Genomic DNA, 19,406 nt, shown 5'->3' with positions numbered 1-19,406 from the left:
CCATCCGCGCCGCCCCACTGCTCCCGCCACTACTCCTCCGCCGCGCGCCGTGTCACACCCTGAAGTTTCCCCCCTTTTCTTGCTTTAAAAATTGGTTAAATAAATTGCCCGAAGAAATTATCTTAATTAACCTAGAGCTAAATCCCTAATTAATAAATGCAATTAATAATTAGAAATAGCGTGGTGGAATTTTTCTTGAGTTTCCCATGCTCCAATGCATTAACAAGATTTTTAGTGGAATTTTCAGAGCCTTGTAAATAATTTTAACCAATTAAAAATCACCAAAGTGCAATATAATCCCAGAAAAAAAATCCTTTTCCTCTTCTTCTTTTCTTTTCCTTCCTTTTTCTCTAGATGGGCCGTCGGCCCATCCCTCTCCCCGCGCTCGGCGCCCCTTGCTAGGCCGGCCCGCTCCTCCCTTCCCCTCCCCGAAGTCCATCCCACCTCCCCTCTCCTCCCGGACGCTGACAGGTGGGGCCCACCTGTCGGTCGTCCCTAACCACTGGCAGCCGCCACCATCCACCGCCGAAACCGCTGCTCACGCCACCGGTTTTCCCGCTTCCCGCGCCCACTCCGCCCGTGCCGCACGCCCACGTCACCACCCACCTTTCCCACGCCTCCCTCCAGCTCGCGCGCCCGCAAGTGGTGGGGGATTTGAAATCCCCCAACACCCTCTCTCTCTCCTCCACCTCTCCACGTCGCCCGCCAAATAGGGGCCATCCCCGGCCGTTTCCGCCCCTCCCTTGCCCATAAAAACCCTCACTCGAGCTCTCTCTCTCTCGTTTCCCCCATTTGCCGCACTCTCCCGTGCCGTCTACCGCCCTCGCGCCGTGCACCTGAGCTCCGCCGCCGCCGCCCATCTCCGCCCGCGTGCCGTCGCTACTAGAGCCGCCGCCGCGCCAAGCCGCCGCCGCCGCTAGCTCCGCCGCCGTGTGGGCCATCTCGGCCACCGCCTCGTGTCGCCGGAACCCCACCGGAACCCCATCTCCCTCGCGAGCCGGTGAGCTATCCATTCCCCTCCGTCTCCGGCCGGCCGCTTTGGTCGTCGCGGTCGCCCTCTCCAACCCTAACTCCTCTCCTCCCCTCCTCTAGGTGTCGCCGCCGCTCGTCCGCCCCTCCTCTCGTCGGGTCATCGTCGCCGCCTTCGTCTTCCGCTTCGGCCGCCGTGTCGCCGGTGAGTCCTCCCTCCCCCTCCTTTCCTCACCTTCCCGCGAGCGCCGGCCACGCCGCTGCTCCGGCCATGCACCGTCGCCTTTCAGCCATCGCCACCGCTTCCCGCACCGCCGGTGACCGCCGTCGGTGGCCGTGCCTCGCCGCCGCCTCTCCTTGGTTAGCCGGTCGGCCTTGAGGCCGAGCCGAGCCTGGCCGGCGCCTCCCTCGCCTCCCCTTTGAGCCGCCGCCCGGTGGGCCCCGCCTGCCAGCCGCCCCCCCTTTTCGCTGACGTCAGCCCTGGGCTTTATTACGCAATAAAATGATTAAGGCTTTTTCTTTATTAGTAAAAACACAGTTTATCTTCTAAAATTCATAAGTAATTCAACCGAGCTCCGTTTAAGTCCATTCAAGTCTCAGTAAATCAAGAAAAATGCAAAGAATCCATTAAAAATGGTTTTGTTTCCTGTTTCAGTAGTCTTATAGCATGTTTTGCTTGTGTGCTTTGTTTGTCGCATAGAATTCGGCCGTTTCGTCGATCCGTGGTTTCTCGAAGACGTTGCTGAGGTCTCATCAGTTCGAGAGCAAGGCAAGTCATGCAATACGTTTGAACATATTGTACCCAATTTACCAATATCCCGCATTTCTATTAAATGTTGCATTCTTTTACAATATCATGTGGGATAGGTCCTACTACTCAGCCATATATTGATTTCCTTATGCCATTGACAACTTGGGTATTAAAATGACTAGATGTTGGTTTAGAAAATGCTTAGCCACGCTTAATTCTACTAGTACACAAAAAGGGGATCTCATTAAAGCATAGACTGTGATTATTGGCAATAGCTTTGGATTGGTGCCACCGTAATGGTGTTAGTTAATTAAAATACACTGAATGGTGGGCTGTGAGTGCATGGTTTTGCTGGTCGCACCCATAGCAATTAAGCACCGGTTCACGGGAAACCCTGGGAGACTTACCGTGCTTACCACAAGCGGGAGTGGGTAACTACTTGATCTGAAGTATAGCTCGACCCTTTCCTAGGCACCGGTGGCGAGGGTGGGCGTGATGGAGTTGGGTCGACCGGGGTGTCCGGTTGTCCAGCTGCCGGATTCACCGCGGCGCAAGAGGGGACCGCCCACTGCCTTTTGAGGGGTGGGGGTGAAACCTTAGCGTGGTGTGGATGGTTATGGGAGGGTTATGTGGAGGGTCTTGTCACGATTTCCCCCTTTGCAGTATCATGGTGATACTTCGGGGCATGGCGACATGTGTACACCTCTGGCCAGAGTAAAACTATTCGAATAGCCGTGCCCGCGGTTATGGGCGATCAACCAGATTCACCGTGATTAGTCTCACCCTAGTTTAGCTTAATGAACTGGTGTAGTTCAGGTGGTTGGTTGGGCCTGTTGCAACGTGGTGTAGCGTTGGACAGTGTTTGGTTAATATTGATTAATTACTACAATTGTTTTACTGCTTTCAACTACTGCTTTAAATGCTAGCTTCGTGCAAAAGAACCCCTAGCCTCCTTTGGTTATATTCTGCATCATACCTCCTCTTCTGGTATGACTTGCTGAGTACAGTGGGTAGTACTCAGCCTTGCTCTCTTTTCCCCCACACCAGAGCTGAAGATCTTTCTAGTTGGAGCTGTCTTGCTGAAGTTGGTTTTGTCGCTGCCGTCAAGGATTGCCTGTGGAGTGGAGTCGCCCGCTGCTGAAGTCAAGCTTCCGAGTTTAGTTCGTTCTATCTTTTCCGCTGCATTTGTAATCTTTTATATTTTTGTAAGACGTGGATCTGTATGTCAACAATTGTCGTTTGTGTACCCTGGCTGGTCCTGGACAGGGGTTTAATGCACATTCAGCTTAGAAATTCTGGTTCGTGAATTTCTGGGCGTGACACGCCGCCACCATGCGGACACCGCCTGCGCCGCCCCCACTGCAGGCGCCGCTGCTCCTTCGCTCGTGCTGGAGATCGCCGGAGTGGAGGCCCCGCCACCATCCGGCCTCCGCCCGGGCCGCCCTGTCACGCCCTGAACTAGACCCGAGCGGAACTAGCCCATGACGCTCCAAATTAACCTGCTAGTCGATACCAGTCCCAGGAAACAGTACTGGTATCATAGGAAGACAGAATATCACAGCAACAGAGGTCTCTTTATTATAGAGTAGGAGTACAGTCATGTTGGGCTGCGGACAGATCCCGAGCTCACAACTGCATTACAAAAGGGGAACGGAAGCCAAGACTTAGACCAAACATCACAGGCGCGACTTGGGAACTAGGTCGAAACCCTAAAACTCATCGTAGCCAACTTGCTCCTGGAAGAACTCCTCGTCAGCGGGATCCGCTTCATCTTCTTCAGCAACTGGGGGGGGGATTATTTATATAGAGCAAGGGTAAGTACGGGAGTACTCAGCAAGCCATGGGAAATAAGTGTTTAATGCAGGCTTCAAAGAAAGGCTGTTGTTTTTGCAATTGATTTTATTTGAACTCTTTTTTGAAACAACTAAGTGAGTGCTTCTCAAACGATACGGATGAGACAGTGCGTCTCGTCTGGTCGGAGTATGTGCAATGTATCATTTTTTTTTGAATTGATCAAGATTGGCACCCGGCCAACAGCTTTCAAACGGCCACCCGGGCCTGGCTGATCCCATCAGCCGCAGATTTTCTAAACATCAATCCCAAACCACATCAGCAAGTTTCACAAAGCAGTAGTCAAACAAAACTACGCTAGGAATCACCTCACATCCGCCCATGACCGTGGGCACGGCTGTTCGAACAGTTTAATAACCTCTGCAGAGGGGGATACACTTTACCCACACGACATTACTAACCCGGATCATCCAGCCCGTGCAGAACGGCCACGACTAGAGACCTTAAGGCTTTCATGACAAGGCATTTCGAAAGCCGACACAGGTTCACCATATGCCAACGAGAGGGGTCCCAGACCAACAACAGGTTAGGTCCCAGACCATACTGTGCCAGGAAGCCCAAGGGTCCTCCCCGACACCACCCCGGCGAATCCACATGTCTCTTAGCATCATGGCTCCCCTGATAAGCTAGTTACTCAGCCAGGGGTGTCCCATTCCACCCATATGGTCGTACTTGTCTTATGTTCGGATGAAATTCCAAGGAAACGGTCCTTAAGTGCAAGAGCGGGTAACCGTACACCCGGTACGTTCCCCGGTCCGCGATTTTGGAAATTCATTTAGTTCGCAAGCACCGACCCAGGTGTCGGGTTTTCCAAGTCTTTTGTAAAACCCAAGTTTTACCCAAGAAGTTTCTCAGATTTTAAGTTTGAAGGCGACCGTCGATACTTGTACAGAGTGCACGATTACCGAGGCGGGACCAGGTGGTTACAAGGAAACATGATATAACAATTAACAATGGAAGGATCAAATGGAACAAGTTAGGTATGCTCACCGATCTGCCTCGCAGACGGGGCAAACATATTGAGTGCAATCCTATCAATGCATAATATTTTGCAAGAAATATAACTTAGTTCAAATATAGGCTCAAGATGTTCAAAGGTGGCTTGCCTTGCTCGAGATCTTGAGCTTGATCCTCGAAATCCTCGCACTGCGGGTCTTCGGGCTCGGAAACTACACGCGAAACGGGACAACTCAACAAACGGCAAAAAATAAAGCCCTATTATTGACCTCTAAGCGTGCCATTAGATAAATCTCGAGATTTGAGGAATTTTGGAAGTTGAACGGAGTCAAACGGACTTACGGTTGGGAAGATATTGAATTTCTAAGATTATTGGATTTTTGGTCTAAAGGAAAAGGATTTATTTAAATCCTTTTTGAAAAAGAAAAGAAAAGAAAAGAAGGAGGGAGGGAAATTAGACTTTCCTCGGGCGGCTAGGGCGCAGCCCGAGAGAAAGGGGTGGCTCGGCCGAGCTTAATGGGCCGGCCGGCCCAAGAAGGTGGCCCAAGGCGCGCGCGGGCGGGGAGGGGAGAGAGAGAGAGCCGGTGGGCCGGGTCCATCCCGCATGGTCCCAGGTGGGACCCGCTTGTCGGCGACTCGGCTCACCGTGAGCGAGGTGCACGCGGGGCGTGCTAGGGTTTGGGGAGGGAGGCGCGGCGCATGCGCGCGGTTCGCGGAAGACACGGTGCGGCGGGCCCACGCGCAGCCTCACGGCTCGCAGTGGACCGCGCGCACGAGGGGGCGGAGGGAAGCGGCGGACCGGGGTCTGCTTGACCCGGTCGCGGCCGAGGTGGCGCCGACGTGGCGCCTACGTGGCAGCCACGCGGGCCGGCGGGTGGTAGACGACGACGCTGGCCGGAACGGACGGCGGACGACAGCGGCGAGCGGCGGAGCGAACCATGGCGATACAGGCGAAGGCGAGCACACCGGGATGTTGCACAGGATGAGGGGAGTCGAGCCAACGGCTCGGATTTGCCGGAGGGAGCTCGACGGCGGCGGATTGCTGCGGCGGCAACCGGCGGCGGGAGAAGGGGGAAATGGCGATGAGGTCACGAGGGGCCTATTCCTGGCGGTGAGAGCATCTACGCGGCTACGGGAATCCGTTGCTAGCGTCGGATTAGGAGGAAACGCATCGAGTGAGGTCGGCGACGAGAGGCGCTTCCGAGCTCGGGCGGTGACGGCGGCGAGCACTCGGCGAGCGACGGCAGCAGTCGGGGCGGTGCCGGCTAACTACGGGAGGCTACACATGCTACTACCGAAAACTAAGGGGAAGAGATGGATTGAGGAAGGAGAACGGGAAGATGCACTACCGTGCGGACGGGGCGCAGTGACGAGGGGCCGACGGCGCGGGAGTGATCTCTCTGGCCTCGGGCCGGGGAAGAGGAAGGAGAGGGCGCGCCCGGAGTCCCCTTCTGCGTCCTCGCTCGTGCCGGCTCCTTCGACACGCGCGCGACGACGAACGGAGCACGGGAGGCGGCGACAATGGAGTGGAGGCGAGAGAGACAGCAATGGCGCGGGCAAGAAACGGGGAAGATTGGGAGGGGAAAGGGGAAGGGAGGCGCTTGGGTTTATAGGGCGGCGATGTCGGTTTGGAAACCGACCTTGGGCGGTCAAGGGAGCGAGCTGGCGCTCGGCGCTCGCGGCCAAAACGGCGACAGGAGGGGGGAGGGGAGGATGACGCCGGCGGGAGGGAAAGGGAAAAAAAGGGAGAGAAAGGGGGCTTGCCTCCGTGCCGCTTTGGGGAAAAGGAGGAGGGAGAGAGGGCGACGCGGCAGAGGGGGGAGCTGTGCCTCTGTCCCTTGGAGGCACGCGCGGGGAGAGGCGGGGCCGAGTCGATGACGACGGCGATGACGGCGGGGCGGTTTGGAGTGGAGCGGCGACACGGGCGGCAGACGCGGGGCAGGCGCGGCAGGCGCTGACGGCGGCGGCGACTGGCCAGTCGGCCACCACGGCGCGCGCGCGCGGGCGGCGTGGCGATTTTGGGCGGCATCGGCGGGAATGGCAGCGAGAGCGGGAGGGAGGGCTCGGTGCGGCTCACGGCAGAGCGGGGAGAGAGAGAGAGAGAGAGCCGGGGAGGGAGGGGGGAGATGGGCCGAGAGGGATTCGGCCCATCGAACCCGAGGGAGGCAAAATAGACTTTTGCGGAGGGATTTGATTTGGGAAGGATTTGGATTCGGGATTGAACTCGACGATAGATCGGGGATTTGAGATCTGAGATGGCACGGACACTAGACAACAAGCAAAGAAACGGATTTCGCAATTAGGGTTTTTAAGAGATAATTTTCCCGCTAGGCGCCACGACGGAACGGGCGCTACACGCCCCCACTGCAAATCAATCGGCGCCGTTGCTTCTTCGCTTGCGTTGCCCATCGCGACTCCGTCCGTGTCGCTGCGCCACCCTGCCACCTGCACCGCTGCACCTCCGCCCATGGCGCCCTGCCCCGTCGGCCGCGCCATCCCGCCGCATCCCCTCCGTCGCTCCTCCGCCCGCCTCTCACTATCTGTTGGTCTCCCAGGAGCGATGGATTTGGTGGATTTTGTTTTGTTTTGTTTTGTTTTTCGCGAGAGGATAAGGTAAATGTGGCTGATGTGGTTTTAAAAGAGGATTAAAGGTGGTACACAGTGTTCTCAAAGTGGTAACTGCAATTAAAAAATCATTAGTAAAATATAGAATATTGTGATATGAATGGTGTAATATGGATGATCTGTTGGAGTGGGTAGAGGTATAGAGGAGAAATTTTTTTTTTAGATGACCATTCAAATAGGAATATAGAAGTCCAAATTTAGATGATCAACTGGGATGCTCTTAAGCTTCTTCTACTAGTCCTCTGTTGCGTACGAGCAGGACGTCCAACGGCTTCGTCATTTAATCGCGTCTCGCCTTGCGCGATCTCCAATCGAGCTAATGGTGGATTGGTGATCGATGTGTTGGATATTTTCTGGTCCGGACACGCACACTAAACCCTATGGTTGGTAGCAAAACGCGCTGCACGGCTGCACTGCGTCGCGTCGCGTCGCATCGCAGTGCCGGTGGTTATGCTTGTGCCTTTGTCGATGGCGTTTACTAGTACATGGAAAGTTGGAAACGGGCGTTGGTTATCGATCATCTCGCCATTATTAGCGGTGATGACACTTGGCTCCATCACCATGATTCACGATTATTCGTGTCATCGTGTGCGTGAGGGCAACAGAAAAAAAAGGAGAGAAAGATAGGAGTAGTACTAGTAGTACACGTGAGTAGCTGTTCGTGGCATGGATGAGGTACGGCTTTCAATAGTGGCCGGAGGTTGTGGATTTGGAGCCTTGGAGGACGTCCTACAACGGCTACAGGAGTGGAGATCGTATTATTGGAGGGCAATGGAACGAGATCTCGACGACACGTCGATATGGACACACCAGCGCACAGTGCATCGCACTGCCATTTGAGATGTTGTGAGTGCATCCTTTTAACCGGGAGTCCGGGCCATTCGATTGTTCTGCACGAGGATTACTGTACTGATGTGGGCCAGGACACTGCTGCCAATGTGGGTACGTATGGGCCTCCATGGCCCATTACCATCATGTACTTACATGATGTGGGTCAGGCCACTGCTGCCACCGTGGGTGAATATGGGCCTCCATGGCCCATTAACATCACCAGCAACTGTATATGGCTCTTACTCCACTATTTGGCTTCTGGACTATGAACTGAACTAATCAGCAATATGTTGTGATTCACGTCATGTCAAGATTCACTGGGCAGAAGTTAAAATATAAATGGACGGAAGGGAGGAACAAGTACAAGCATTCAGATAAGAGGATAGACACATATTGCTTTCAAATATTCATATATTCTCACTTTCATAGACATAAAAACGCAGATTAGTTACAACTCCAGTCCCAGAAGAGATTAGGTCTTCACCCAGAACGCTATCGTCAACATGCACAAATAGTACACCGAAACCTAGTTACAACTAACAAGTATTACAACTCCAGCAATCTTCACAAAGAGTACTAGTATTATCAACATTCCTGCTACACCAAAATCAAGTAACAAATGAACCAATAGGAACAGCAGTGAACCTGTAGATTCTCGCACCACGAAAGGAACAGCAGTGAGCTACACAAAAACCAGTAGATTCTCCCACCATGATACGCAAAGCAAAAGAAGACTGTCAGTGTAATCGTCTATTGGCTAAACTGAAGGAGCTGACTTTCATGGGTGTTGCCACCACCAGAGGAGCCTCAGGGGAGTCGGTTGTTGCAAATTTCTCGTGCATGAAACGGCTGTCAACAATGGATTCGTCTTTCAGGACAACTTTGTAACAATAGCAGCTCTTGAGCCCTTCCTGATCGCGGTAGCACTCATGGTTGCTGTCCTTCACCTGCTGAAAGTTCCAAATGACACTAAATTTGCCAACTGTCGCAACAAGATGCTTTTCTTGCTTCCCATTCTCTGTTACCTGGGAAAATCAGAACATATAGAGGAACATACATAAGGACATATACTTAACAAATTGAATAATTATGCAGCATGTAGGCATTAATTTAGCAAGAAAGTTAACATGGCAAATGCCAAATGCCAAATGGACATAACAGAACTGCAGGATGAAACTTTTTATAATGCACGATTGACGTAAGTGAAACAACTGATTGCCACTAGAACAAAATCAACATGATTGACGCAAGTGAAACAACTAATTTACTGCAATTACTTCATACACTCTTATGACAAGGTCACAGGTTGATCCGTTAAAAACAGAGCTAGGGCCTAAGGTGCAGGGTTCTTTACTTTAGTTCTACTCATTAGCCCCTTGACAAGCTGAGAATTGGAACTTCAAGCAACCAAATGTTCCAAACAAGCAATCAATAAGCTTGTTTTTAATTTAACAAGCTTATGTAAATATTGAACATACTTGCTACCAATGAATTAACTGAAAACATATTTAATAGCCGTACTACCCTAAACTGGGATGGATCATAACTTTACCAGTTTCTCCCAAAAGGTACAGCATGATTATTTCAAGATATTAATGTGTCAATTAACATACATAGGAGATAGAGACATAGAGTGAACACATTTTCCTGGTCAGATTGTATTATAGGCACAGCAAATTACTGACAAGCAGCCATTTTGGATATGAAACGCTTGCACTGACTGATCATAAGAGAAAACAAACTTTTACTATAGACAAGATAGATAAGTGTAGATGGTTTGCTAGCATGCACATATGAAGCAACATTCTGTTTGGCTTTACTAGATTACAAAATAGGAACATTCACTACCGTGTGTTCTATCTCAATTATGAAAAACAATATGCTGTACAAAATAGGAAATTCACACTTACCCAAGAGAACTGCCCGCCATGGAATTTGTTCTCGGACCCTGCCAAAATTGAATCCAATGGGGAGAGCTTCAGCAATCTTGGTGCTGCAATCCTATTTCCCATACGCCCACTGAATCCTGTCTTCTCTTTACCATCCTTGTCCTTAAAGATGGTACAGATCAAGATCAAATATGTATCAGTAGTGCCCAGAATCCACTTCCCATCATAAGTAACATCAACATGTGTGATTGGTGATCCAAGCCCTGGGAATGCTGTCTTCGCCATCCGCATCGAACTCTTGGAATAGAGCCTAATCTTGCCATCCACAGAACCAACCACAATCGAACCATCCCCTGTACTTGCAAAGCATTGGAAATTGGTGCCCCTTGAGAACTGATGGCCCTGCGACCATTGCAGCACCGGTGACTCAGATGAGCTCCCAATTGTTTGCACCCTGCCCCTGGAATCCCTCATATCCCACCGGCATAGCCGGTTGTCATCCAATCCTAAGAAGGTTGATCCAGAGGGTTCCAGCTGCGCGCCCTTACTGTCGTTGGCGATGTCTCGCATTGTGATGTCAGTTCCATCCTTCTCAAACCTCCACTGAGCCACAACCTTGCCAGTCTCTATATCAACATGATGGACGCCATTGGAATGGCGAGTGCCAGTCTCTCCAGGGCTCATCAGAAGCATATTCGTCTCGCCACGCATAAGCAGAGCCTTCTGCGGTGTCATGTACGCGTTCCCACCACCACGGCCATCAGATATCCTCACAGAGACGCCCTTGCCGTGCACGCCATGCCGGAAATTCTTGACCACCTGTATCCCTGACCCTCCAACCAAGAAGCTGTTGTCAAGCGCGCCCAGCGCGAGGCTCTGGATGCTGCCGTCCCCGGCCTCCTCCTCGAACTCCTCGAGCAGGTCTCTCGCCGGGGTCGCAACGGGAGGGGTGAAGGAGTCCTCTGCGTCGGCCCAGACGGCGTCGTCGGACTCACCGGGGCGCGCCCACGCGGCGAAGTCAGCGCCGAACACCTCCTTCCGGCCCTCATCCGTGGCCTCGACGCCATACGTGTTCTCGAACAGGCACCGGTCGTACTCCTGCCGGAATCGTCGGAAGGCGGCGTCGGTCGGCAGCCGCAGCGCCCAGACGGAGCCGCCCGCGGCGAAATCGGCCCGGCGCTGCGCGGGGAGCGCCTTGAGCTGTAGCGCCGGGCCGACGGGGGCGGAGACCCTGGGACCCGGACCAACCTCCAGAACCCACCTCGGGCCGCCACAATCGCTGTCGCCCGCCGCCGTCGCCTTGTCGACGAAGGCGTAGGTCGCCCGCCGCTCGGCCGGCACCCAGCGCGCGGAGGCGGAGGCGCCGCCGACGTGGAGGTACAGCTTCGCCGCGTTCGGCGCCTGGTACTTGAGATCGAGCGCTTTCAGCTTCGCGTCGAGGAACTCGAGGGAGGAGGGGGTAGAGGTCCGGAGGATGTCCTCTCGAGAGGCGGCGGAGGTGGCGGTCTGGGCGTCGTACTCCTCGTCGTCGTCCTCGTCGTCGGAGGAGGTGAGGTCGAGGTCCTCGCGGCTGTGGGCGCCGCCCATGGCGGTTGCGGTGGTCGACGAGAATTCCGATGGATGCTTCTCGCTGCGACACGGGAGGGGGGAATGGAGCGGAGATGAGGGGAAAGTGAGATCGCGGGAGAGGGGGGTATAAGTACAGAACGCCACGTGGCCGCGGTGGCGCCGTGATGGTCGGTTGGTGCGTGCGTGCGCCCGACGCGACGCGCCCAGACGCGGCGGGGACGACGAGGTGAGGGCCCACTTGGCAGTTGCTTCGCCCAGGGGGTCAAGAGAAAAGAAAAGTAATAAGTCTACTTAACTCCCTCGACTCATGCGTCTGGTTGAATCGCACCCCTCAACCGTAAAACCAGACCGTTGCAAATCGACTCCTTCGCTAGTTTCGGAGGCGGTTTTCTCTTACCTAGCACTTACGTGAAGGGTTGACTTAGTCTTCATCCTATGTGCATCGACGTGGCGCTTACGTAGCACTAAAGTAAAAAGAAACCTAAATAAAAAGGAAAAGAAATTTTGAGCCCATATGTCAGGTACTCATCTCCTCCCTCTTTGAGATGGAGAGAGCGGTGAGGCGGACGGCGGGAGCGGCGGGAGCTCGCCGGAGTGACGGGACCTCGCTGGAGCGGCGAGGCAGCGGGAGCGGCGGCGGCGGCGGCGGGACCTCAGTGGAGCGACAGGAGCAGCAGGACGTCGGACATGAGTTGAAGGAGGCAAAATGAACTTATTCCAAAGAAAAATAGGAACCTGTTGGGCCGTGAAGCCCACGGAAATTCATGGATAGCATCCGCTAGGCCCATCCGAGGCCACGCGTGAAACCAGCGGCCCAATATATATCGGCTCCGCTCGACCGCCACGCTGGCCGCGTCACTCTCCTCCCCCTCGTATCGCTCGGGAGCGGAGGTCTCCTCGCCCCTCGAGCGCCGCCGCCACCGCCACCGCCGCGGCCGCCGCGGCGGGGACTTGCCGGTGCCAAGTCCACACGCCATCGTCGCTCGCACCCTTCCCGCGCAGGTAACTCCATGCACCTTGAAGTTTCACCTCATGCGTTGAGTGTCCACGACCCTCGATCCCCTCCGCTTTCGGAACCCTAGAAACCCATCTCCACTTTGATTCCGTCGGTTTCGTTGCTTATGTGGTTCGATCCGTCAGCCGGTTCTAGTTGAGGAACCGTAGGAAAGCTCATCTCGTGACGGGATGTGATTTTTTTTTCTTTTTTGGGCGGCTCTCGATTAGGGCTACTTTTGGTTGGGCTATTTTTGGTTTGTGCGCAAGGGTATGAAATTGGATGTTGTTAGTTCTGTGTTGCTGTCCTGTGGAGAATCTGTGATGCTTCACTTTAAGCGATATATGTTCTTTTTAACTCATACTCCCTCTGTCCCAAAATAAGTGCAGTTTTAGCACTGTTCATATCCAACGATTGACCGTTCGTCTTATTTGAAAAAAGATTATGATTAGTATTTTTATTGTTATTAGATGATAAAACATGAATAGTACTTTATGTGTGACTATTTTTTTAAATATTTTTCATAAAATTTTCAAATAAGACGGATGGTCAAAACGCCGAGCACGCATATTTATGGCTGCACTTATTTTGGGACGGAGGTAGTACTGATTAAACCTGAAAGGACCGAGGTTGGGTTAAGGATTACTGCAATAGGTAAGAATCTCCAAAGTCGATACTGTGGACTATTATGGCTGTTTCATGTTGTGTCGATCAGCTTCAGATTTCTGACACCTAGCTCTTTACTACTATGTGGATGAAATGAATTCAGAACTGCACTCTTAGTAAAAAGCTTGAAAAGCTTCTTGAATTAGCTTGTAGCAAGTCATAGTTTATGGTCTGAAGGTGTAACATTTATCTTTTGGTCCTCTTGCATTCATGTAGAAATATATTTAGGGAAGAGCTATAATTGGTTCCTTTCTTACTTCAGGGATTTGTTCACGATGGCCCGCTTGTATGTTGGCAACTTGGATCCCCGAGTGACTTCCGGGGAACTTGAAGATGAGTTTCGTGTGTTTGGAGTTCTGCGAAGGTCAGTTTCTGCCTAGGCAATTTTTCCACTTCATCTAATTGGGTGTTTGGTTTTTGCATTGTGCTGCATTAGTCTTGTGTAGTTTTTGGATAGACTAGTTCATTAATTGTGTGCCGGAAGGGTAATAGTTCATCCCAGCTGTGCATAATGCCATAACTGACTTGTGCATATTCATGCAACTATATTCTGCTTGCATTATAACATCAGTCTTATGGTATTTTAGTGACACAGAAGTTCATTAATCGTGTACCAGGAGGAAAATAGTGCATCCCATGATAGTCCTACGTTTGGATTGATGATATGTGTTGTTTTAAGTGTGACAGAACTCTATGTCCTTTTACCTTTTTTTTAATAAAAAATTCTTAGCTAATTGGATGGCCATCTATTCCTGACTCAATATAGTGGTACCCCTTGTACTATAAGTTATTTGGACGTTGCGGGTATGTTTGTTGATGTAATTTTCAACTGTATTTTTCCATGCAGTGTCTGGGTTGCCCGTAAACCACCTGGTTTTGCATTTATCGATTTTGATGACAAGAGGGATGCTGAGGATGCACTCCGTGATTTAGATGGTATGTAACGGTGTTTTTTCTGCACACTGTCTGAAGTTTGTCAGAAAATTCTTTTGTTCTATTTTGATGACCTTTTATATGTCAAATTAGCAATACAGGTAGACTTCTTGTCCTTTTTGCTCTTTTTGAATCAAGCTTTGAGTTAGGGGTGGGCATTAAAACCGATAACCGAAGACCGAACCCGAAAAAACCGAAACCGAACCCGAAAAGACTGAACTCTCGGGCATCGGTCATTTGTTCGGGTGTGACATCTGAAAGACCGAACAAACTTCGAAAGATTCGGTCATCATGCAATACTACCCGAAGAAACCGAGGACCGAAGAAACCAAATCAATACCAATCACTAAGCAGACAACGTGACCATCCTATGGACCAAAACAGCCCAACAACAAGGTGAGGCCCAAATCCACGTCAATGACCCAATCCCCATGACCCCACCATTCCATTGACCGAAGCACTCCTAACCCTAGTTAGGCCACGCGCCGCCGGCGCACCACTTATCTCGTCGCATCGCATGTCCCCTTCCTTCCGCGCCGCCATCTTCTGCAGTGCTGCCGCATGCTGCTGCTCGCCGGCGTCGCCGCAGTGTCGCATGCAATCGTGTGGTCACGTGGAAGCCATAAGGAGGCCACAGGCTGCTGGCTTGCTGATCCTGCTGCACAGCCGCATGCCGGCCGCTGCGCCATCGCGTGCCGTCTGCGTCGCGCGGCTGATTTCTGCCACGTCGTCGCCTTCCGTCCCGCCAGCACTTGTCACCATGCTAGTGGATATCCGTCCCATGTGACTGAGGTGGAGCCATGGAGGTTTTCAGGAGCAAGAAGACGAGAAGATTGAAGAGGACGCACGTTCTGGTTCGGGCACCTCGGTTTAGACCGAAGACTGAACCGAATTTTCGGTTAACCGAAGTAGCGGTTAGTAATTTTTGCTTAACAACTTCGATTTCCTGTTTCCAAAGACCGAATTTTTAAAAGACCGAACTAACCGGACCGAAATTTCGGTCTAGACCGAATGCCCACCCCTGCTTTGAGTGGCCAGGAAATTTTATCTGTTTGACAATGTCTCTTATCTCAAGTTCTTGAATTTCTTTTATCCTATTGTATTAAAATGCATCCTGACCAATCATCGTCATAGGTTGTGCAAGCTTTGTCCCTGTGTAGTTAGAATTAATTTATGCATTATCAGGATTTGTTCTAATGCGTGGTTCCTCTTTTAATAGGCAAGAATGGATGGAGAGTTGAGCTCTCACGGAACTCAAGTAGCCGCGGAGGTCGTGATCGACATGGTGGGTCTGAGATGAAGTGCTATGAGTGTGGTGAAACTGGGCACTTTGCTCGTGAATGTCGTTTGCGTATTGGTCCTGGAGGTCTGGGTAGTGGAAAGCGTCGTAGCAGGAGTCGCAGCCGCAGTCGCAGCCCTCAATACCGCAAGAGCCCGACCTATGGTAGAAGGTAACTTTATAGTGCTCAATGTTGTATATAAATATAGTAGTATGGTTAGTTTGGTGTCAACTTTATTTTCCATGCCCAATTTTTTTTTGATATTTTGTGTTAAAGGTGGGGACTTACACATCAATAACTCTTGTCTCATGATACGCTTCGCGTGATCCACTTTTTACTTGCAGTTAATCCACTTGTTCTATTAAGCACCTACTTTGTTGTTGAATTTATTGTAATATATGATGTAAAAGAAAGGAACTGAGCTAATTATTCTGCGAACAGAAGCTACAGTCCTCGTGATCGCTCTCCAAGGCGCCGCAGTGTTTCACCAGTTCGTGGGCGCAGCTACAGCAGGTCACCACGTGGCCGAGGTGGTTCTCCTTATGCTGACGGGTAAGGCATATTTTGTTAATTTTACAATTCTCGTCTTGTATGGCTTTATAAATCATATATTCTTTATCATTCTTATGCATGCCTGCTTTTCACCTTTTTTCCAGAAGAGATGGTGGCAGGTACCGCCGTAGCAGGAGCTAGACCCTGATGCCTGTGCTTGACCGTCTGCTCTTTGGCTTGCATGCCATGAATGCTTTAAGACCTGGCATCAACTGATTGACTTCAATTAAGGTTTACTACTTTATCTGCCTTGATATTTCAGCCTCTTATTTCTGACATTAAAAAACTTATGGGATGGATGTAATATGCAACTAAGACATATTACCTTTCTACTATGTGCTAAAGAGGGATCATTCTGCTTAAGCGACTCAGCCAACTACCGGCTCTGTCTGCATGGTTTTGTTCTGCACTCTTCATTCCTCGAGCGTGTTGCCTGCTTCATGTGAAGTTGCAAGCAAAAGAGAATCTTCCATTGTTTCCTGCCTATGATGCCTCGTTGTGGTTGGCACTCTTCGTTGAAGATGCTGCATCGTCACAAATTAGTAACATATTTCCTCTCATAAAATTGATAACATTTTGAGCAATACTAACTAGTGATTAGTGCAGCTCGTGCAAGTAAATAGACCATTTTTTTAATAGAACCATGCATCAAGAGATTGATACAGCAAAATAAATCTTCATGTCAGTCGTTGGGTTAAAACATCGCATTCATCTGCAGCCTGTAATTCAGCGACAAAAGGAATTTGCTGGGTTGGCTTCCGCAAGAGGCAGAGACTACCTTTTAAGCGGTTCCACCGACTCCACCCCTTGGCTTTATTCTTTCTGGTTTTTCCTTCACTCTGCGCATCTGTCGGCCTTCTTCCTGCACTGCATCGCCATAATAGTAGCCTCTATATATGGGACCTTCAGATGAAATATTCTCGTTCTGCATTCTTCCTACCGGCGGCCATTAGACAAAATATGTTTTTTTTTCTTTCTGTTTATGTGGTTTATTACTTTTATTTGTATCTCAACCGTTCAGAACAAGTGGCCAGCACTTCATGTCTCAATTGTTGTGAATTACTCTTTTGACCTAGAGCTAATAACAGCCTCAGTTCATATCCATTTCATATTTATGTGCTGTACGTCACTCATCTAATATATCTGTACTAAGTATATGTTGCTTGTCTGGTTCTGGAACCGTAGAGATCCATACCATAAATTAGGGTCTGTTTGGGGAGCTTAAAATTCTGAGAAGCAACTGGTTGGTAGCCAATTTCTCAAAATCTGGAAAGCTTTGTTTCCCAGCTTCTGGTTTCTAGTTCATTTTCTAGATTCTATAACTATAGCTTCTCTGGATAAAAAACTGGAGAAGCTGTAGCATCCCCTACCACTAGATGTTGTGAAATTCCCATGTTCGGTGTGTTCCGTCCTCTCTAGTGATTATATTTTTCCTATAACAAAGTTAGCTCAAAATAAGCCAAAGAAATGTTTCCTGGAAGAGATTTGGATGTGAGTTTGCTGTTCCTGAGTCAGTTATGGACGTATGGTATAGTTAATCGGAGTTCTTGCTGATAACTGTCTGTTCTTGCTTCCTTTTATTTCTTTCTTTGGTCAAATATGATATTCTGAGATACCTCTCGCGTAACCAAATAGATGTGTTAACAATACAACATTTGGGATATTTCCTCAAGAAGAGGTAAACCCTGGTCGGATTTTTTTCATATCCATTATAATTTCTTGCACGGGCACACCACACGATAGCGCACGCCCACATGTTCTCTACCCTGGCCTCTATCACGGCTCTAGTCAGAGCTGCTTTTTTTTCGTATCAACTAGTAGTATCAGGCTGATACTAGTAGTTGATACGTCTAGCAAACGAAGAGATGCTGTCTAGTTGCAGATAAATCAAATTAATCTAGTGAAGGTTGGCGTGCAAATATGTTAAAGCAGTCGTGCTCTTGTGCTAGTGACTGTCAGATGACGCGCTTCTTCGTAAACACAATTTACTCTACTCCCCTCATCACAGTGTCTATCTGTCACAAGATGCTCGCTTGAATATCCAATCAGCAACCAGGCAACCTCACTGCCAAATGAACTAGATAACAAGAGATCGATTCCTAAACAGAACCAACGAGTGTGTTCAGTATGCTATTGCGCCAGATGACGATTCGTTGATTTGTAGCACTCCCTCCGTCCCATAATACAAGGGACTCCCTCCGTCCCATAATACAAGGGATTTTAAGTTTTTGTTTGTACTATTTGATCACTCGTTTTATTCAAAAAATTTTAGAATTATTATTTTTTTTGACTTGCTTTATTATCTAAAGTACTTTAAGCACAACTTTTCGTCGTTTATATTTGCATAAATTTTTTGAGTGGTCAAACAGTGCAAGCAAAAATTTAAAATCCCTTATATTATAGGACGAAGTGAGTAATAGAGTAAGTAGTGGAGTAGTACTCCCTTCAATCCTAAGGTGGAGAGGGATTAAACTTTAGTCCCTTCTTCCAAAAAAAAACCACCTAAATGATCTACCTATTTCACCAGCAAAAGCAAGGAGCAGTTACTACCCCATCGATCAACATAACTTTGTATGCAGTGCTGCTTAATACGAAGCGCCGTCCATGATTTCTGCCGCTTCCTAACGAAATACGATGATCAAATTGAAACTTCTATTTTTGGTAATACGAAGATCATTTATGAATGGAGGGAGTACTAGTTTGTACCAGATGACGATTCGTTAGTTGGTTTTGAACATTGTTTAACCGCCAGCACGGGACGAGCGAATCGAGCTGCCTCCGAGTGCATAAACAAACAAGCAGAGTCGCCCACTCGCCACCGCCAAGTCCAGTTTCTCTATTCCCCAGCTGTCGCGCGCACGCGGCGCCGGTGGGGATCCCGAGGAAGGAGAGCACGTCACGACTCACGACGTGGACGCGCGTGAGATCCCTCCATTCTTTTTGTGACTCGTAGGTGGACTTCCCCTCGTGCGCCCGTGCGCCCGCGCGCCAGGAACGCGCATAGCCGTAGATGGCCGCGCCGCGTCCTCGGCTCGGCAATTTGCTCGCGATCGCCATCACCCCTCCCGTCCGTGCGTCCGCGGGAAACTTCCCTTGCGAATCGCGTGCCCGTCCGTCCTCCGCCCGCGGCCCCGCCCGCCCGTGTGTGGCGCCGCGCGTTTTCTGCGCACGCGCGAGGCGTTTGCTGCAGCGACAGTGCACAGCGCTCGGAGACGCCGACGTAGGTAGTTGTATACCATGAAGGCACTGCTTGTAAATATCTGAGTGACTGTGTCTATGGCATCTGCTTTTGCTATGCGGTTTAGCGTGTCACGCTCGGTCCAACGGATCGATCGATCGATCGATCATGCGCTTTTCGTCATCCAAAATCATTACGATTTAGACGAGCAACAATGCAACACTATAGTAGTAGTCCTTGACTCCTTGCAGTACTAAGAGCATCCGCAATAGTAAAGTAATGTGTTCTTTATAAAACATGTACATCTCAGTAATAGACTAGATTAAAGTAAACCACCTCAATAGTATGTCTATATGGGTAT

The 19,406-nt window shown here is 50.3% G+C and overlaps 2 protein-coding genes across 5 annotated transcripts; one reads left to right on the top strand and one right to left on the bottom strand.

Annotated features, from left to right (window-relative positions):
- Positions 1–8,377: 8,377 nt before the first annotated feature.
- On the bottom strand, positions 8,378–11,534 carry LOC127764024 (protein CYPRO4-like). The gene is made up of 2 exons (XM_052288829.1): positions 9,895–11,534; positions 8,378–9,009 (listed from the first exon to the last, which is right to left on the bottom strand). The coding sequence occupies exons 1-2, from the start codon at positions 11,458–11,460 to the stop codon at positions 8,722–8,724; spliced, it is 1,854 nt and encodes a 617-aa protein (XP_052144789.1). The 5' UTR covers positions 11,461–11,534; the 3' UTR covers positions 8,378–8,721.
- A 767-nt stretch (positions 11,535–12,301) lies between these two features.
- Positions 12,302–16,978, top strand: LOC127763885 (serine/arginine-rich splicing factor RSZ21). 4 transcript variants are annotated; one of them, XR_008015765.1, is made up of 7 exons: positions 12,302–12,444; positions 13,365–13,466; positions 13,950–14,038; positions 15,255–15,486; positions 15,757–15,867; positions 15,972–16,098; positions 16,586–16,978. XR_008015765.1 is itself a non-coding variant. In XM_052288687.1 (6 exons), exons 2-6 carry the CDS (start codon positions 13,378–13,380, stop codon positions 16,006–16,008), a joined length of 555 nt encoding a protein of 184 aa, XP_052144647.1. In that variant the 5' UTR covers positions 12,302–12,444; positions 13,365–13,377; the 3' UTR covers positions 16,009–16,259. The 4 variants fall into 4 exon arrangements, 2 of the variants coding, with proteins under 2 accessions (XP_052144647.1, XP_052144645.1); XR_008015764.1 differs by lacking the exon at positions 16,586–16,978 and adding an exon at positions 16,213–16,259; XM_052288687.1 differs by lacking the exon at positions 16,586–16,978 and having other exon boundaries at positions 15,975–16,259.
- The last annotated feature ends 2,428 nt before the right edge of the window (positions 16,979–19,406 follow it).

Source organism: Oryza glaberrima, chromosome 2, assembly GCF_000147395.1.
Source record: "Oryza glaberrima chromosome 2, OglaRS2, whole genome shotgun sequence".
In the NCBI taxonomy this organism is placed as follows: Eukaryota; Viridiplantae; Streptophyta; class Magnoliopsida; order Poales; family Poaceae; genus Oryza; species Oryza glaberrima.
The sequence above is the reverse complement of the archived record's forward strand: the minus strand, read 5'-3'. Positions and strand labels throughout refer to the sequence as shown.

Excerpts from the sequence above, each read along its gene's own strand:
- LOC127763885 (XM_052288685.1), top strand. The coding sequence starts at position 13,378 with ATGGCCCGCTTGTATGTTGGCAACTTGGATCCCCGAGTGACTTCCGGG. Across the intron at positions 14,039-15,254 it reads TGCACTCCGTGATTTAGATG|GCAAGAATGGATGGAGAGTT; the intron begins GTATGTAACGGT and ends CTCTTTTAATAG. Across the intron at positions 15,868-15,971 it reads GGTTCTCCTTATGCTGACGG|AAGAGATGGTGGCAGGTACC; the intron begins GTAAGGCATATT and ends CCTTTTTTCCAG.
- LOC127764024 (XM_052288829.1), bottom strand. The coding sequence starts at position 11,460 with ATGGGCGGCGCCCACAGCCGCGAGGACCTCGACCTCACCTCCTCCGAC. Across the intron at positions 9,010-9,894 it reads ATGGCGGGCAGTTCTCTTGG|GTAACAGAGAATGGGAAGCA; the intron begins GTAAGTGTGAAT and ends TGATTTTCCCAG.